General features: G+C 58.4%; 1 protein-coding gene across 2 annotated transcripts in view; it reads left to right on the forward strand.

The window, feature by feature from the left end:
• Positions 1-913: 913 nt before the first annotated feature.
• Positions 914-14,794, forward strand: part of ARHGEF17 (Rho guanine nucleotide exchange factor 17) — a 35,384-nt gene continuing 21,503 nt past the window's right edge. Inside the window, exon 1 of one of the 2 annotated variants that reach the window (XM_080375561.1) lies at positions 914-4,211. In XM_080375561.1, coding sequence (XP_080231687.1) covers positions 1,248-4,211 — 2,964 coding nt within the window. In that variant the 5' untranslated portion in view covers positions 914-1,247. The remainder of the gene's footprint in view (positions 4,212-14,794) is intronic. The other variant, XM_080375562.1, reaches the window with a different exon arrangement.

Below are 14,794 nucleotides of genomic sequence, written 5' to 3' on the forward strand. Positions count from 1 at the left end.
GGGGTGGGAGGTGTGGACGATGACACACAACACAAGACACACACACCATGTGGACATCTTCCTTACAGCTGGGAGACACCCAGCCCTGGGGGAACCAGGGAAGGAGGGCAGAGGCAGGGAAGGGAGAGCCAGGGAAGGAATACCTGCCGGGGCGGTGCATCTCACGGCATCGCCAGAGGCACTTTTTAACTGAAAAATGCATTTATGGGGGGTGTTGGATTTTTTGTTTAATCACCACCAGGGTTTTTGGGCCCCTGGAACAAAACCAGCAATGTCCTTTATGTGACTGGGATACCTCTCCAACCCATCCATTCTGCCAAGGCTCCAGCTCACCCATCAACCATCCCAGCCACCACCTTCATTTTTTCACATCCCCAACGATAAATCTGCTGTCTTGGGGGAAAACAGGTTATGGGCTGCAAATAGCAAGCGCTGACAAGTGATGCTAAAAAACCACGAGAAAGTCTGTTGGCGGGGCAGTGCATCGCCAGAGCTTTTTGCAAGTTGGGAACAAGGTGTTCTGCCTTCCTTGAGATGAGTTGCAAAGCAGGGGCTGGGGAAATCCACAGCAAAGGGAAACGGCACCCACATTTTTGCTTACTTACCCTGTTTTCCCCTAAAAAAATAAAGAGGGGGGAGGAGAGGGAGGGAAGGGGGTGAAGGATGGGGGGTGTGTGTGAACGAGGCAGGGGAAGATGAAGGATGGGGGGGGTCAAGGATGGGGGGGGGAGAGTGAAGGATGCTGGGGGTGATGAAGGATGCCGAGGGGTTGGAGGATGCAGGGGGGTGGGTGAAGGATGCAGGGGGGGTAAGGGATGCAGGGGGGGTAAGGGATGCAGGGGAGATGTGAGGCGCGGCCGCTTGGCCTGGGAGCAGGAGGCCAGCTCTGAGGCCGCCTTCCCCGCCCTCTCCCCCCCCCCCCCCCCCAAAAAAAAAAAAAAAAAAAAAAGGGCAAAACCTCCAACCATCCCCCTCTGCGGGAGGAAACCACGCCTCCGGGGAGGAAAGTTTATTTGAATGCAACAAATAAAAAAGCAGGGGGTGAGGGAGGAGGAAAAGCCAAAAAAAAAAAAAAAAAAAAAAAAAAAAAGGGAGAGAGAAAACAAAGCGGGAGGGATGAAGCCCGCTGGCGGCCCGGAGGAGGAGCGGGGCCGGGCGGTGCCTGCGGCGGGGCCGGGGCCGGGGCGCGGCGGCGGGGCCGGGGGGCGGGCGGAGGCGGCGGAGGCGGCGGCGGGGGGGGACAGACAATGGCGGAGGGGGGCAGCGGTCGGGGGGTAGCGGCGGGCCGGTGGCTCCTGCCCGCCTCCTCCCCGCCTTCCTCCTCCTCCTCCTCCTCCTCCTTCTTCCCGGGTAGGAAAGTTTCAGCGTCGATCGCGGAGCAGCAGCCGGGCCGGGCTTTCGGCAGCCTGGCCCCGTCGGTACGGCAGCTTTCGCTTCGTTTTACCGAGCCGGAGCCAGCGGGCCCGGTTCATGCCGGGGCTCAGCCGCCGTCCCCGGCTCCACCGCCGCCACCGCCGCCGCCGTCGTCGCCGCCGGGCCCGGGGTTAAACGCGGAGCCGCCGCGTTGGCCCAGCGTCCCGGCGATGCGGAAACTCTTCGGGGAAAGCTGCCGGCAGCCTCCGGGGGGAGCTGGGAGCGGGAGCGGGAATGGGAGCGGGAGCGGGATGGGGAGCGGGAGCGGCGGCGGGAGCGGCGGCGGGAGCGGCCGGGGAGCTCCCCCGCCGCCTCCGCCCCGCAGCCGCGTCCCGCACCCGGCTCTCCGCTCGCCCCGCGGCGCGCCGCCGGAGCCCGGCCCGCATTCCTGGCATAACTCGCCGCGACCGCAGCCGCCCTCCTCCTCCCCATCGCCCCGCGCCAACGGGGAGGCCGGAGCGGCGGCACCGCGGTCCCCCCGCGCCTCGCCGGGCGGCGGGGGCGACGGGCAGGGCGGCGGCCGGCACCGCGCCGCCCGCAGGGAGCCGCAGAGCGGCGGCCGGGAGAGCCCGGCGGGGGGCGGCGGGGCCGCGGCCGAGGGCGGCGGGCGGGGGGTCCCCCGCCACCCGCTGCCCCTGGTGGCCCGGGTCTCCAAGGTGAACATCCCGCCCTTCGGCAGCCCCGGCGGGTCACGGAGCAGCAGCCGGTATTCCAGCACCGAGACGCTGAAGGAAGAGGAGCAGTTCGGCGTGTGTTGGCCCGGCCAAGGGCGGACTCTCCAGGCAGGTTACGGCGTCTGTCGGTCACCCAGTTTCGGGACGAGCGATGGCCTGGCATGGGGACAGCCGGCGGTCCGCGCCCGTCCCAAGCTGCTGCAGGGCACGGCCAAGACAAAACCAGACTTCGGGAGCGAGAGCCTGCAGCAGCCGGGGCTGGAAGGGGAGCGGGACAAGCACCGCAAGTCCTTGTCCAACCCCGATATTGCCAACGAGACCCTGACGCTCCTCAGCTTCCTCAAATCAGACCTCTCAGAGCTGAAGGTGAAGAAGAAAGGGGTGAGGATTGGCCTTGACATGGGCTCTGACAGCTGCTCCGGCATCGCCGACCCCTCCCCGGGTAGTCGTGGTGCCGCTCAGCCCCCCAACCGCTGGGCGCCAGGCGAGCGACCAACGCTAAAGGACCTGACGGCCACGTTGCGTCGCACCAAGTCCTTCACCGGCTCTGAAAAATCAGGGTCACGCCGGCTTTTCCTACAGAGTACCATGAAGCAGAGCTCCTCTGAGCTCCTCCTGGCCACTGCTGACAGCCAGGACCGGGGGACTTTGGATGGGGGACAACGGGGGTATGAGGATGCTCCCCCCATGGTTATTCAGGATCAGTACATCCAGGAGGCAAGGCAGGTCTTTGAGAAGATCAGCAGGATGGGTTCCCAGCAGGACTACGGCTTGACAGCCGAGGAGAAGGACAGTGGAGGTGTGGAGGGCGCCGAGGTGGTGGCACCAATGGGGACGATTGACGTGACCCTTCGGGGACGGGCGGAGAGCACGCGGTGTTTGAAGGAAGCAGAGTCGAAGGAGAACCTCGCTCGCAGGAAATCTGTGGAGGAGCTATCGGGTCACGAGTCGAGTGTGACAGATGAGGGCATTGTCACGGAGCCGGAGCCCGTGGGGATGCCCTTCCAAGACCTGCATGAAGCTGTGGATGCCTGGATGTTGCCCAGTGCTGGGCCAGCAGCTGGCGACACTGAAACGCCACTGCCCACTCACCCGGCAGCAGCGGTTGAAGACCTTCCAGCTGGCAAATCCGAGACACCGAGCACCCCTGGCAGCTTGCGGCGCCGGCGTAAGTTCCCCTTGGCCAGTGCCAATGGGATGGAGGGTGGCAGTGAGGGTGGCACCGAGCCCTATCGCTCCCTGAGCGACCCCATGCCCCACCGGCGATGCTCGGTGACGGAGGAGGTGAAGAATTTCTCTGTCGACAGCAATCTCCTGGGCTCGCTGAGCGCCAAGGTGGGCATCCCGCAACCCGCTGCCATTGCAGGCAGTGCAGGCAGCGCAGGCAGTGACCTCTCCCTGGGCAGTGATGGGCCGCGGGACTACAGCAGCCTCATCCAAACTATCGTCAGCCAGCCCGGCGCCATGGCTAAGCTCATCGATGAGAAGGGCAACGGCAAGACCATCAAGAAGAAGTCGCTGAGTGACCCCAGCCGCCGTGGTGAGCTGCCAGCCGGCGCCTTCGAGGGTCCTGGTGAGGCCATCAGTGAGCTGGAGCCCAGCATCCCACCATCCAGCAGCGAGCCCATCCTCTCGGCACAGCCAGCAGTGCCGGGCACCGGCCGCAGCTATGGCTTTGATCCAAAGTTGGCTGATGTGCTGTCCCCTCGCATCACCCGGCGCAGCTCCAAGAAGCGCTCCAACCGTGCAGCTCACCAGGAAAACCAACCGCCGCCGGTGCCTGCTGTCCTTGCCAAGAGCCGCCCGGCCACCAAGCATGTCCGTCACACCAGTGAGCCCGCCACTTTCATCCCCATCACTGTCCCTGAGCCGCTTGTCCCCTCTGGCCATCAAAGCCACCTCCCCACACCAGCTGCCAGCCGCTCACCCAGCAAATCCTCCCCAACCCTCCAGCCTCCTTCGCTGGAGGATGTCACCAAGCGGTACATGCTGGCCCTCAACTCAGGTGAAGCATCCCCCAGTCCCGGGGATGGACCCCGCTCTCCACCCGCTGCCCCACCGCCGCGGCTGCCCCGGTGCCCGCGGCCGCCCGACGAACACAGCCCCAGGACCAAGCCGCAGGTGGTAAGTGCCCATCCATCCTAAAAACACCTTTGTTTCACGGGGTACATGACTCCTCCGAAGTGTTGGTGGCTTTGGGGGTCCCTCACGTGTCCCTCAGTGGGACAAATTCCCATCTGAGGACATGCTGCTGGATGGGCAGGAACCTTCCCAGCCCTTTCTGGTGGTCCCAAGGGGATGAGCTCCCATTTGTAGGTGCAACATTCCCCAATAAAAGGGTAATTTTTGGGTGGGAAAAGCAGTTTTCAGGTTAAATAGCACCACATTTTGGTGGAAGGTGGTTTTATATATATAGATATACAATATGCTGTATTTATATATAGTGTCTCCCAGTGATGCTATATAAGGCCTCGGTAAACAGGTGTGCAGTTGGCTGGCCCTGAGATGCTGAACGAAAAATTACATTTTCCTTGGTGGGGAGGGCTTAAATGGGCCTTTTGCTTGGGAATTCCCCATGTCATACCCCTTACTGAGCAAACTGGCATTTCCCCCCCTGAAAAATCACCATCCCTCCACCCGGGACCGCGGGCTTTGCCATGCCAGTGGCATGAGAAAAAGGAGGAAAAATATTCTTGTGTGTGCACTGTATATTTTATCGATGGGTAAAGTTTTATCCTGTCTGCGGAAGAATTAATGCTGCTTGGGGGATGCAGCGGTGGTTTGCTGGCCCCAAAGCATGGCTGCGTACTTTGGGGTCTTTCCCGGGGCACGTTTTTGGCATTGCTGCCCCTCAGCTGTTGTTTGAAGATGGACTTGGGTTCCCATTGCTCTGGGTGTTCGTGCCGGGAAGCGCTTGGAAGCGCCACCTCCTCCTGCGGCACAGCACCGGCACCCACGGGGCTTTTAATAGCTCCGGGCGAAGCCCAGAAATACCCATTCCCGCGGGGGCTTTGCCGAGAGCCCGTGGAGCGGTGCTGGCAGGGCTCTCTGCCCTGCTTCGATGCCGATTTAAGAGGACAGGCTGGACCGTTCCCTTCCAACAGCGCCGGCAGCCAAGCGTGAAGTCCCCGGGGCTGAGCCTGGCGGTGTAACCCTTGCTGGCCAGGGCACAGCCAAGTGGAGCGGGGGTGTTCTTCTTTGCATGCTCTCAAAATCCAGATCCCTGCAGCATCATTACTCCCAAGAGATTCTTCTGGAGTCTAGCATCCCTGCAGCATCATCCCCCCAAGATATACTCCCGGGGTCTGGTATCCCCACAGCATCATTCCCCCAAGATGTTCTCCTGGGGTCCAGCACACCTAAAGCATCATCCCCCCAAGATATTATCTCGGGGTCCAGCATCCCTGCAGTATTATTACCCCAAAATACTCTCCTGGGGGGCTCTGGCCCCCATCCAGCTCCTTCTCTGGCTGTTGTCCCCGTTGTCAGATAGCAGCCATGGGTGGCCGAGAACGGGGAGCTCTTGGCTCCTGCGTAAAACAACCTTGGAAATAATTTTGGGTGAATTTTGCAACATCTTTGCCTGGTGTACCAGTTTAGAGCCAGGTGCTTGTCTTCTCCAGTCTCAGGGTGAAAAGTGCTATTGAAGCATTGAGCGTTCTAATTAAGTGAGGTAACAAGGGACTTCCCGGGGTCACAGCTGATGGCACCTTGGGGACATGGGGACACTGCTGAGGGGAGGCAGTGCACCTGGCAACATTTCTTTATAAAGAAATATCTCTTACTAAATTATTAATATGTTATGTTTATATAATATATGGTTCATAATTTATAAAGAGATATTTCTCATTCAGGCAGCTCCCTGCAGTGCCCCAGGGACAGTGCCCACCCCGTGGTGGCCCTGGTATCAGGGATGCTCTGCTGACCCCGCACCCCAATAGACCCCCAACCCTGGTCACTTTGGGATCATTTCAGGTGGATTTTTACCAACTCCAGCGCTGGGCTCTGGCAGTGCCTAAAGCCCAGTTTGGCCAAATGTCCCCTTGGGGACGTGGGCCACCCTGCAGGGCTGGGCCCTGGAGATGCTGCTTCTCACCTTGTTTGAACCCGCCGGCCTCGGCAAAGAGGGTGCGAATTTTCCCTTTTAAGGGCAACACCACAGCTGTATCTTCAAATCTCTCTCCTGCTTTTGAATTTCTTTGTGCTGCAGCCATAACATAACTGAAACCAGGATTTTTATTTCTCTTTTTGATTTATTATATAGTGGAGCTGGGATGTTTTATTTCAGATGGCACCAGCCTTGGCGGGGGTGGGGGTGGGGGTGGAGGGGGACTGAGCCCTGCAAGGGAGTTGCTTTAATTATAAGCAAGAGCATCGAGGACCGGATATAACTTGGCAACGGGACGGCTGGCAGGGAGCAGAGATTTACGTGCTCCCTGACCGATGGTGAAGAAATGAACTTTTTTTTTTTTTTTTCCCCTCCTCCCCAACTCAGTGGAGAAGGCTGGCATTGCAAGGTCGGTTGTCTGCTTGGGAAAACGGTCATTGCTGCTCGGGGATTTTGGGCTGTCGGAGCATCCGTCCTGCGTCATGGTGATGGTCCATCTCCAGCAGATGATGCTGGGAAGGGATTAAATGAGGTCTGGCAAGTGTGTGGTGATGCTCCTCCAAAATATTCTCTCCCAAGATATATTTTACTACCCCAAGATACTCTCTTAGGGTTGGGCATCCCTGCAGCATCATTCCCCCAAGATATTTTCCTGCGATCTAGTATCCATGCAGCATTTTCCCCCCAAGATATTCTCCTGGGGACCGGCATCCCTGCAGCATCATCCTCCCAGGATATTTTCCCAGCCCCCATGGTCTGGTGGTGGCTTTGGCAGAGGTGAGCACTGCTGTGCCGGCTGTTTGCTGGGTTCAGCCGCCCGGCGCGTCCTGGCTGGGAGAGGTAACATGCTGTTCTCCCTCGGTGGCAGGACTGTTTGTTCTGGGTGCTTTCCAGCAATCCTCCGTGGGGCTGGAGCCGGCCAAGCTGTCCTAGGTGCAGAAGAACTCCTTCACCTTGTGTCTGATGCTGGGCATGAGGCTTTTAATTCCCCAAGAGCTGTTAGCAGCATGTCCCACTTCGGCACACAGCACGGTTGCTGCAGGAAGAAAGGATGCTTTCAAGAAATCAGGAAAAAAAACCCAAAACCTCAAGGCAGCAAAGTTTTTCTGCCTTTAGCATCCCATAAGCTGCCAGGATGGGCAGCACATGTGTGCACACCCATGCACAGAGATGTGCAGCAGCCTGGCACTGAGCAAGGGTGCATTTAGGGTGTGTTTGGGGTCCATTTGGGGTCCATTTACTGCTTGGTGAAGGTATGAGTGGGATGTCAGGCTGGCAACCCCTTGGATCTTTCTTTCCCCCATGGCTGAATCCGGCACGGGATGGAAAATTAGGTATGTTCACTGCCATGCTCTGTTTGTTGACTTAGCAGCAGTCGGATTAAACAGGAAAATATTGATTTAAATATAGCACCTCGCGGGAGCAGAGGAGTCGTGGGAACGTGGCCCCCGCCACCCTGGCCGCTGCCTTCCCCACCTGCTGCTCTCCGAGCAGGGCAGCCGCACCCCAAAAAGGTCATCAGGGATGGAGGGGGATCCCCAGAGGGAAACGCTGGGGTCACGTTCCCAGGGACGTTTGCGTAAAACTCCCCCATCCCTCCTGAGCATCCGCCTTCCAAGCTCACCCTGCTGTGGCTCATCCTCCAGAAGCTCGTCCTTGCTTTGGGGACAGCTCGAGGACCAGGTCTGTGCACCGGCCGTATATTCCTTGGACAAAGTTTGGCATCTTTGGACCTGTTTATCCCTCTCTTCCCTCTCCGTAAATCTCCATAGAAACCAGGTTTTGGGCCACAGCTGGGAGTTTTCTCATTTTTCGGCATTACTGGAAATCTATAATTAAAGCTGTTGCGGGGGGAAGATGGGGATGGGTAAATCTTGGCTTTCCCCTCCCAGTGCCTGCGTCGATGGTTTGCTGGGTTTTTGTGTCCAGGGCTCTGCCGTGCTCAGCGAAATGCTGGGGTGGGAGGAAAGTGAGGCTCACCGGTAGCCTCAACTGCCCTTCGGAGGGAGGTTGAAGGTGAGATGGAGCAAGGAGAAGTTGGCTGGTATCGAGGGGACCCACGGGTGAGGCTACCTATTGGCATCACAGAGCGACGCTGGGACCACCAGCATGGGGCGAAGCAACATGGCCAGGGAGGTGAACCAGCCCAAATCCCTTTATCTCTACCTATTTTTGCCCATTCCCTTCCCTGGTGCCAAAATCCTCTTAACTCTGCCCATTTTGGCCCCTTCCCTGGTTCGAAAATCCCCTTGACCCTGCCCGTTTTGCCTCCTTACCTTCCCCACTGCCAGGGTTTTGAATGCCCTTGGGTGATGCAGAGGGCATGTCTGGTGTCACCCAAAGCCACCCCCCTGGCTCCTTGTCCCTTATCCGCAGTGCCTAGCCCCACTTTGATTAAAAGACTCTAATTATTAATCAGGCAGTAAACTCCAGCAGAGGGGATGGTTTAGCCAGGATACAGATCCTTTGAGCCCAAACACCTCAGGGTAGCACCCCGTGGGTGGGGGGTGCCCTGTGGTGGTGGCCGTGGGGCAGGATCCAGCCCTGGAGTGAGAGGGTTAGCACTGGGCTGAGCTCCGTGCCGGGGGCTGGCCTTGGCCCGCGGCTGCCTGGCCCAAAGGTCAGGCTCTTGGCAGGGCGCCGTGATCTGCGCTTCCAGCCTGCCGAGAGACCCATGGTCCTGTGCAGGTGCTGGAGTGCACGTGCAAGGGTGCACGAGGAGGTCCCTGGTCCAGGGGCGCACATGCAGGAGGTCTAAGGAGAGGTCCCTTGTCTAGGGGCGCACATGCAGGAGGTCTCGGGTGCATACACAGAGGGGTGCACAGGGAGGTCCCTGGTGCTGCTGTCCATGCACATCCCTGTACAGGGACGTGCCTGGTGCTGGTGTGCCCACACATCCCTGCATAGGGAGGTCTGCGGGGTGCATGGGAAGGTCCTTGGTGCAGGGGTGCCCTTGCAAGGGTACTTAGGAAGGTACCTGGTGCAGGGGTGAACATGCAGGAGGGGTGCAAGAGAGTCCTTGGTGCAGGGGTGCACGTGCAGAAGGACCCTGGTTGCAGGAGTGCACACGCAGAGGTGCACAGGGAGATCCCTGGGGCTGGTGTGCCTGTGCAGAGGTGCACAGAGAGGTCCCTGGGACAGGGGTGCACGGAGAATTCTTCAGTGCTGGGGCGCTGGTGCAAGGGTGTACGTGCAGGGGTCACTGGAAGATCTGTGCTGCTGCTGTTAGTGTGCATCCCTGTACAGGGAAATCCCTGGTACCGGTGTGCGCACGCATCCTGCACAGGGACGTCCCTGCTGCTGGGGTGCACATGCAGGGGTGTGCAGGGAGATCCCTGGTGCGGGGGTGCATGGAGAGGTTGCTGGCACAGGGTGCGTGTGCAAGGGTGCATGGAGACGGCCCTGGTTGCAGGAATGCTTGGGCAGGGGTACACATACGCAGGGAGGACCCTGGTTGCAGGGGTGCGCTGCAGAGGGACTTGGAGAAATCCGTGGGTGCTGCTGTCACGTGTATCCCGGTCTGGGAAGGTCTGCGGTGCTGGTGTGTGCATGTAGGGGTGCACAGAGAGGTCCCTGGTGCTGGGGTGTATGTGCAGGGGTCCAGAGGGAGATCTCTGATGCTGGCATGCACGTGCAGAGTTACCCGCGGAGATTCCAGTGCCAGCGTGCATGTGCAACGGTACATAAAGAGATTCCTGGCGCTGGTCTGCACGCACAGGGGGTGCATGGGGAGATCCCTGGTGCCAGGGGTGCACAGGGAGGTCTCTGGTGCTGATACGAGGGTGCATAAGGGCACAAGGATGCGTGAAGAGATGGGTTGTGCCAGTTGGCATGTGTACGAGTGCACAGGGGGATTTGTGGTGCTGGTCTGCATGCGCACAAGGATGCACAGGGAGATCTTCGGTGCTCTTTGCACTTACAGGGGTGCATGGGGAGATGAGTGGTGACACTGTTCACCTGCACCTCTGCACAGGGAGATCCCAGGTGCTGGGGTGCAGGTGCAGGGGTGCAGGGATAGATTTGGGTGCTCTGCGAGCGGGGGTGCACAGACACGTTGGTGCTCCTGGTGCACACACCCAGCAATGCACAGGGGTGGTGCAGGGCTGCACCATCACCATGTATACATTGCACAGGCCGCTCTGCATTTCTGGGCAGCCTGCCTGCACCCTGCATGCATGCATGCACGGGGCTTCGTGCCGGGGCTTTTCCGTGCAAAATCGCACACTTCCAAAGCTTCTGCTCGGGGGAGGTGGCCTCGATCTCCGACCTACTCTTGCAGGAGAAGCAGCAGGTCAACATCCCTGAGATATGCATGTGCATCGTTGGTACCCTCCTGCCAAACTCAGCTGGGATGCAGGCTCAAAGCTTCCTGGGTCTTGTTGCAGCAGCATTAGTCCATCATTGCAAGGGATATGGGATTTAGAACCTTTCCCAGGGATATTTCCAAAGTGGGAGTTTCCCGTGAACACTGATCCCTATGTGATGGGAAGGACCAGAGGGGTGATGTGCTGAGGTCTCCCCTTGCTGTGACTTTGTTGCTGACCTTTGTCACCTCTGTGGTGCAGGCAGGTCCCAATGGGGCAGTTCTGCAGCTTTGGAGCTGCAGCAGGGACTTCTACATTCAGGATGAGGAGAAGGTGATGTCATCACATGGAGGAAAGATGCAATGGGGCAGCAGTGGGGCTTGGTCTGTACAGTTTCTTCTTCTCCCAGGGCTTTCCCTGGAAAGCGGGGAAAGAGACTCCCTTCCTTCCTTCCCTCCTTCTGTCCTTCCTTCCATCTCTAGCAACCCATCTCCATCCATCTAGCTCCATTAATTTATCCATCTCCATCCACCCATCTCCACCTATACATACATTTCTACCTACCATCTCCATCTACCCATCCATCCCCATCTACCCATCTCCATCCATCCATCTGTCCATCTCCATCCATCTCCATCCATTTCCACCCATCTCCATGCATCTCCATGCACCCATTCAGCCCTTCTGTCCACCCATCCCCCTCCACCTATCTCCACCACCCGTCCAAGACAAAAGGCCCCACTAGCTATACACACATGATTTTCAAAGTGAGCATGCTCCATCTTCCAGGACATCTCCTCCTGAAAGCATCAAACCCAGTGGGTCCAGACAGGACCCACTAAAGCAGAAATGTTGTGATTTCCACCATGGTGTTTCCAGGCCAGGATGTGTCCAGAGAAGAAAAGTCAGCCACTTCCACCCCCTCTCCCTCAACGTAGCTCTTTTTAAAGCTCTGATGGTTGGTCCCAGTGGGGCTGTTTCTCTGGGCTCCCTCCGTTTCCATGGAGAGGATGGGTGAGGAATTTCAAAGGGAATGGCTCCAGTAAATGAACTCTTCTCTAAAAATAGCGTGTTTGCTTTTGGGTCTTTGGGAACTGCGGCCCGGCCAATGGGAGGGAGAACAAAAATCAGCATCTGGGTAAAAATATTCCAGTAACTCACTCTTCATGCAAACTCCCATCAGAGCTGCTTAGCTTCTGGGGGACGGGGGGCTGGTCCCCGTCTGCCCAGTTCCTGCCTGCACTGGTACCAGTTACTCCATGGCCACTGTTCCTGGTTGCAGATGGAAGTTGCCCCCAGGCTGCATGTCCCCCTGTGCTTTATGTAGGTGATTTTAAGTTGAATCTCTTTAATTTGAGGGGTAGAAGGGTTGATGGCTGGAACATGTTGGGTTTGTGTGACCCCCCATGTCCTGTGATGTCCCAGAGCCGCTCGGCATGTCCAGGGGAACCAGGGCATGGACACCACCACCTTCCACCCCACCGGTGACATCCAAAACACCCCTAGGATGTCTCTGCATGGATGTGCTGGGAAAAGGACATTTGTGGTAGTGTCCACGACCAGCTTTCCTCTGGAAGAACCACCCCAACGTGTGGATGGCCACCACCAGGTCCCCTCTGGAGAAGCCACCATCCCAATGCGGGGGCAGCCACCACCAGGTCCCCCCTGGAGGAGTCACCATCCTGATGGGGGGACGACCACCGCCAGGTCTCCTCTGGAGAAACCGCCATCCTGATGTGGGGACACCAACATCCCCGCATGGTTCCTGGGGCTGGAGAACATTTCCTTAGCGGTGCCGTGGAGTTGCTATTTGTGACTGCCTGTTCCCGAGCCCTCTGGTACTCTCCAAAAAAAACAAGAAGGGAGTTGTTTGCATGGGAAGATTGGCATCTCCAAGCCCGGGATATGGTTTCCTGCTTTTTTTAGCTGGAGTAGCAGCAGACTCATCAGCCTGCCCTGATTTGGCATCCTTCTTCGTGCTTCTTTTTTTTTTGGAAGGGTTTCATCCTGACCCCTCAGCAGAAACACCATCGCAAGCGGTAGGGGATCGGTTTTGGTCCTTTTGGGTTTTTTTGGTTGCCCAAAAGCCTGGTGAGATGGGATGTAGATGGCTCAGAGCCTCAGTAAGCGGAGAGGGGACTCATCCCTTGGTCGTCCGAACCCGGCACAGGTCAGTAGATGCTGAAACGCCCCTTTTTCAGACAACCCCCCAGCCCTGGGATGCTGCCATGACAATGACATGACAGAGGAGGCATCACCTCTCGCCTTGCTGTGATGTGACATGGGATGTGGGTGTTTCTGGTGAGGTCCATGGTGTGTGTGTGTTCCCCAGCTCCCTGCTACCCCAGCTGCAGCTGTGCTGGGTGAGGGGACCAGCTGAGCATGGGGTGCTGCGGGGCTGATTGTCCGTGGGGCGTGGTGATGCTGCGGATGGAGGCTGGCATGGGCACAAAGGGGGTTGTCTCTTGGGGATTGCACCCAGGTTGCTGCCAAGGGCATGGATCCAGGCAGGGGGCATGAGGAGGGCCAGGGCAGGGGCACGGCATGGGCTGTTCGGGGCTCCCGGCTCCTGTATGTCCACCAGCTCCTGAGTGCCCATGGATTCCTGGGTACCTGTTGCCTCCTGGGTGCCCATCAGCTCCTGGGCATCTGCCAGCTCCTGGATGCTTGTGGATTTGTGAGTGCCCATGGACTCCTGGTACTTCTTGGCTCCTGGGTGCCTATCAGCTCTTGGGTGCTCATGGACCTGTGGGTGCCCATCAGCTCCTGGGTGTCCATCAGTTCCTTGGTGTCCATCAGCTCCTGGATGCTTGTGAATTCATGGGTGCCCATGAACTCCTGGTACCCGTTGGATCCTAAGTATCCATCCAGCACCTCCTGAGTGTCTGTCAACTCCTGGATGCTTGTGATTTCTGAGTGCCCATGGACTCCTGGTACCACTTGGATCCTGGTTGTTCATCAGCACCTGGGTCCTTAGGGTCTTCTGGGTGCCCATGGACTCCTGGTACCTGTTGGGTCCTGGGTGCCCATCACCTCCTGGGTGCCTGTGGTCTTGTGGTTGCTTATGGACTCATGGGTGTCCATGAACTCCTGGTACCTATTGGATCCTGGGAATCCATCAGCTCTTGCATCCCCATGCACTCTGGGTGCCCATTGGCTTCAGGGTGCCCATGGACTCCTGGGTACCTGTTGGCTCCTGGGTGCCTGTCAGCTCCCAGTTGTGTGTGGATTCATGAGTGTCCATGGACTTCTGGGTACCTGTTGGATGCTGGCCATCCCTCAGTTCTTGGGTGCCATGGACTCTGGATGCCCATAATAAGCTCCTGGGTGTCTGTTGGCTCCTGGGTGTCCATCAGCTCCTTTGTGCTTGTTAATTTACGGTGCCCATGGACTCCTGGTACCTGTTAGATCCTGGGTGCCTGTCAGCTCCTGGGTGCTTGTGGACTCCGGGGTAGCTCCTGGGCATCCATCAGCTTCTGGGCATCCATCAACTCCTGGGCGCCCTTTGGCTCCTGGATAACTCTTGGCTTCTGGTGCCTCCAGAATTCTGGGTCCACATGGAGGCCTGGATGCCCATCAGTTCCTGGGTACCAGTCAGCTCCTGGGTGCCCATTGGCTCCTGGATGACCTTTGGCTTTCAGGTGCCCACTGGTTTCTGGTGCCTATTGGCTCCTGGGTGCCTATCAGCTCTGATGCCCAAATGGATGCTGAGAACCCATCAGCTCCTTGGTGCCCTTTGGCTCTTGGGTGCCCATCCATTCCTGGTGCCCTGCGGTTCCTGGGTGCCCATCAGCTTCTGATGCCCATCGGCTCCTGGTCCCCATCAACTCCTGGGTGCCCATCACCCCATGGGTGCCAGGCCGGCACCCTCCTGGGTACCCCAAGTTTTCTTGCACCCCATTCACCTGTATCCACATCCCATGCCACCAGCCACCCAGGGCACCTCCTACCCACTTGTGCCGTGCTGCGACTCGTGGTGATGCCAACAGGTGCCAGCATCAGGCACCCTTCTCCCCAGCTTCCCTCTCCCACCAGAATCCCAGTAACTATTTATTTTGAGGTGCTGTGGGATGCAGGCTACGGCTTGTGCCAGCAGCAGAGGACGCTGGGGAGGGGAGATCGAGGGATGCTGGTGAGTTGGGGGGCAGCGTTACCCTCGCCCAGCAGGCGCGGGACCAAGCGCACCAGGAGGCAGTGGAGGAGGGAGGGAGAGAAGAGCGCGGCTGACCTCAGCATCTGGAAAGCTGCGCTCTTGGGCCGCAGCCTGCGTGCCGAAAACCAGAGGCAAAAAAAAC

The sequence above is a fragment of the Falco punctatus genome (assembly GCF_963210335.1).
Source record: "Falco punctatus genome assembly, chromosome: 2".
Classification (NCBI taxonomy): Eukaryota; Metazoa; Chordata; class Aves; order Falconiformes; family Falconidae; genus Falco; species Falco punctatus.